This window comes from Galleria mellonella, unplaced genomic scaffold (genome assembly GCF_026898425.1).
Source record: "Galleria mellonella isolate WM207_F2 unplaced genomic scaffold, CSIRO_AGI_GalMel_v1 utg329, whole genome shotgun sequence".
In the NCBI taxonomy this organism is placed as follows: Eukaryota; Metazoa; Arthropoda; class Insecta; order Lepidoptera; family Pyralidae; genus Galleria; species Galleria mellonella.
Genome location: NW_026442078.1, coordinates 1,047,366 through 1,051,057, shown reverse-complemented (window position 1 = coordinate 1,051,057; position 3,692 = coordinate 1,047,366). Strand labels below are relative to the sequence as shown.

The following is a 3,692-nucleotide window of genomic DNA, read 5'->3' as shown; positions in this document are numbered from 1 at the left end:
GTTTTCTTTCAATATAATGGTTTTATTTTTATTCATTATACATTAGTATTAATAATTACAATCGTAGTTAATTACTTTTTTTGTAATTATTGTTACACAAAGTATATTAAAACAAATTTATTATTTAAGTATAGCACTATATTTTCAAAAATAATTCTCTTTGCCACAATATATAAAAGTAGATTTGATAACAAGATATAAAAATAAACAAAGTCCGTATCGATTACCTACTTTTCACGTGTTTGATATCTCCTTCAGTGATATACTGCAACCACGCGCGTCGCACGCGCATTTTGCGCGGTAGTAAAATTAGGTTTTGCGAAAAAAAAATATGAAGAGAAATTCCACCTTTAAATTGTTTATATTGGTACTTTTTGTATCTATTTTGTTACTTTTATACACAGCTGTGAATACAACCAAAAATGGATATGAAAATGTTATTATTAATAGACTAAAAGAAATTAGTGGTGTTGTTAGTGAATACCATGACGTATATAATGAAAATTGGACAAATCAACCTGAAGATGCTTCAAAAACATCTTCAGAATTGGCTCGGACAGAAGAAGAATCTGACTCAAAAGATCCTACCATGAAATATATTCTACAATGGACTTCACCACAAAATGTACCATTTGTATACATGGGTGTCGGTCAACAAGGATTCATTGATAGAAATTGTCAATTTACTAATTGCATTGTGACTTCTGATAAAACCTACCTTGGTGATATAAAGAAATTTGATGTTATTGCATTCGCAGGCCCTGAAGTTGTGCATATGCCTGACAGGAATTTACCACAGGAGCGTTCTCTTGAACAAAAATTTGTTTTTACTAATATTGAATCATCACATTATTATCCAGTTTGCTCCAATAGATTCGATGGATTCTTTAATTGGACCTGGACATTTAGACTTGATTCAGAGGCTCGATGGGGTTATATTATAATTAGAGACGCGAAAAATAATATAATAGGTCCAAATAAAATTATGCATTGGATAAAATTTGAAGACATGGACCCCGTGAGTGAAGAAGTTAAGGCAGAACTAAAAACAAAAACCAAAACAGCAGCTTGGTTTGTATCAAATTGTTATTCAAAAAGTCGCCGTGAAAGGTTTGTAAAAGACCTTGTAATAGAATTAGAAAAGTACAATTTAACTATAGACGTATATGGAAATTGTGGAACACTTTCATGTCCACGTGACAATGAACAGTTATGCGAAGATATGATAAAAGAAACTTATTATTTCTATTTGTCGTTTGAAAACTCCTTCAGTGAAGATTATGTAACAGAAAAATTATTACATGGATTACAAAACAATGCAATACCTATAGTTTATGGAGGTGCTAATTACACAAGGTGACTTTTTATTATGAATTTTTCTTGTTATTTAATGACACGATTACAAGGAAGGTTTATGGTAATTTAACATATATGCCAGTTTTAATGTAAGTGTTCATATTTCTCATTTCAATCTTATATCAACGAGACTATCATGGGGTCATTAAATTAGTTAAAAAGTATTGAAAAACATCATTATATTTTGTCAACTATTTGTTATGTTTGTGATATTTCCAAATTGCCAACTTTACATCGAGCATATTAGCCTTAAAAAGCAGCAAAATATAACCTCTCTATTAAAGTAATTAATATACTGTCATGTTAACTATCGCTAATAAATCTGTTTTATAATTTTTATAAAAAAAAAGTCCAAATATAATAAACTATCTATACCCCGCAATTTTGCGCGCATGTATTAGTATATATGTATGTAAAGTTAGGATATAACCTATTTGTGTAACAAATTTCATTAGAATCCGTTTAGTGGTTTTGTGTGAAAAAGTATCAATCATTCATTAATACATCGTCACAAACATTCTCGTCTATAATAGTGGTCGGATTAAATCTCGTTCGGATAGTCCGATTGATTCTAGATTATGTCGGATTAAAAAACAATCTCATATCTATCAAGATAATTTAACAATTTATAAGTTAATATTAGAATCACTAGAATACAACGTGTTCTATAATTAATCGTAAATATAATTAATTTAAACGTAATTTATCTCCGAGAAAACTTCATTAAGGAAAAGTTTTACCTGTTTGTCTATTACAGATTTATGCCGGAGGGCATTTACTTGAACGCGAGAGAACTAGGCGCTGAGAAGTTAGCAGCCAAGATGAGCGAATTGATTAACAACCCCGATGAATACGCCGAGTACTTTAGGTGGAAGAAATATTATTCCTATTATAGAAGGGCACAGAGCGTGGAGACCGACGATTACTGTGGTTTCTGTTCACTATTGAATAACGAAGAGATGTTACAAAAAACATCAGTTGTAGAGAACTTCAGAGAGTGGTGGGATCCACCAGACTTATGCTAGTTGATACATGTTTATCTACATGTAAATCATAGTGATTAAGAATGTTGTAAATCTAGTCTCATTGAACAGTTTTATGTTCCAAATAGATTATTTATTTACGTACACTTCTTATCATTATTTGTTTTACTTATATAGATATATCAGTCAGTTCCCTACCTACTTAGTCATCATAGTTAATCCTGTCAACAAATTGCTATTCTAGTTTTTTTTTTTTTTGCCATATAAATAGTAATATTTTATTTTTATCTTTATTTGATCTCCTAGCAATTGTTACACTGATAAGATTTAATATTAAAATTACTGTCTATTTATACACAGTGTACAATCATTTTAAAGGAAACACAGCATACTAATTAACAAATAAACAATAATATGGTATAACAATCTCTTGAGGTATTTGACATAGGTATAGTTTTTTAGATTCAATAGATGATTGCTTTACATAAGTTTTAGCTATTCAAATTAACTGCAATGATTTCCTATAGAAATCCCCTTCTGTATCGGAGTAAATATCTAAGTATTGCTTGCAATCATTCAACAGCTTGCAAAGACGTGGTACAGTGGATTTGGCACCAAGAACAGTTCTACGGAATAGCACGGACATTGGACTAATGTGAATACAGGGATAGTGTACAGGCAATCGAAAATGAAATTTGGCAAGAAGCTGAGAACAGTCAATTCTGTTCCTAAACAACTTATATATAATATTTTAAATTTTGTTATAGAATTACAGAGATCTGACGATTGAATAATGATACACACCAAATTTGTAGACTTATACACAATATTAAAATTCTAACTATAACAGTTCTTAACAACAGAAGGCAGCTAAGTTAAAAAAGGAAAATATAAGATTAATCTTGATAATGCAATAAAATTGTAATTATATGTTGTTTTCACATGACAGATAAATTAAGAAAAAATAATAAGAGGGGTCTTATTAAGACTAATAGATGTAATACAATATTTTTTGGAAATTTTGACTGTCTGTCTATATATTTGTACTAACGTCACACAAAATTACTCTGCCCCAAACAGGATACGGTTTTTGCAGCCATATTTCTGAATGCATAACTTAAAATATGGTGTATGTTTAATTTTGATACGTCATCTAGAAGTGGATACATACTTTTAAAATCCGTACGAAGTTAGTTTGAAATAGAACTTAATACCTACCATGACACTTAAACAGCATGATCATAGTAAACTCAATTTATTTTATATTGGGAGGAGATCCATGTTTCGTAGTAAAATGGTAATAGGTTACTAAGATTAAGGTTTAATATACACATGTAACAAAAAATAATTATA

General features: G+C 29.8%; 1 protein-coding gene across 1 annotated transcript; it reads left to right on the top strand.

Moving 5' to 3' along the window:
- The first annotated feature begins 271 nt into the window (after positions 1–271).
- On the top strand, positions 272–2,493 carry LOC113513779 (alpha-(1,3)-fucosyltransferase C-like). The gene is made up of 2 exons (XM_052896443.1): positions 272–1,356; positions 2,114–2,493. The coding sequence occupies exons 1-2, from the start codon at positions 332–334 to the stop codon at positions 2,379–2,381; spliced, it is 1,293 nt and encodes a 430-aa protein (XP_052752403.1). The 5' UTR covers positions 272–331; the 3' UTR covers positions 2,382–2,493.
- Positions 2,494–3,692: the final 1,199 nt, after the last annotated feature.

What these genes read in the sequence shown, in the direction of transcription:
- LOC113513779 (XM_052896443.1), top strand. Translation starts at nt 332, where the DNA reads ATGAAGAGAAATTCCACCTTTAAATTGTTTATATTGGTACTTTTTGTA. An exon ending in GGAGGTGCTAATTACACAAG is followed by an intron (nt 1,357 to 2,113) that starts GTGACTTTTTAT and finishes TGTCTATTACAG; the next exon opens with ATTTATGCCGGAGGGCATTT.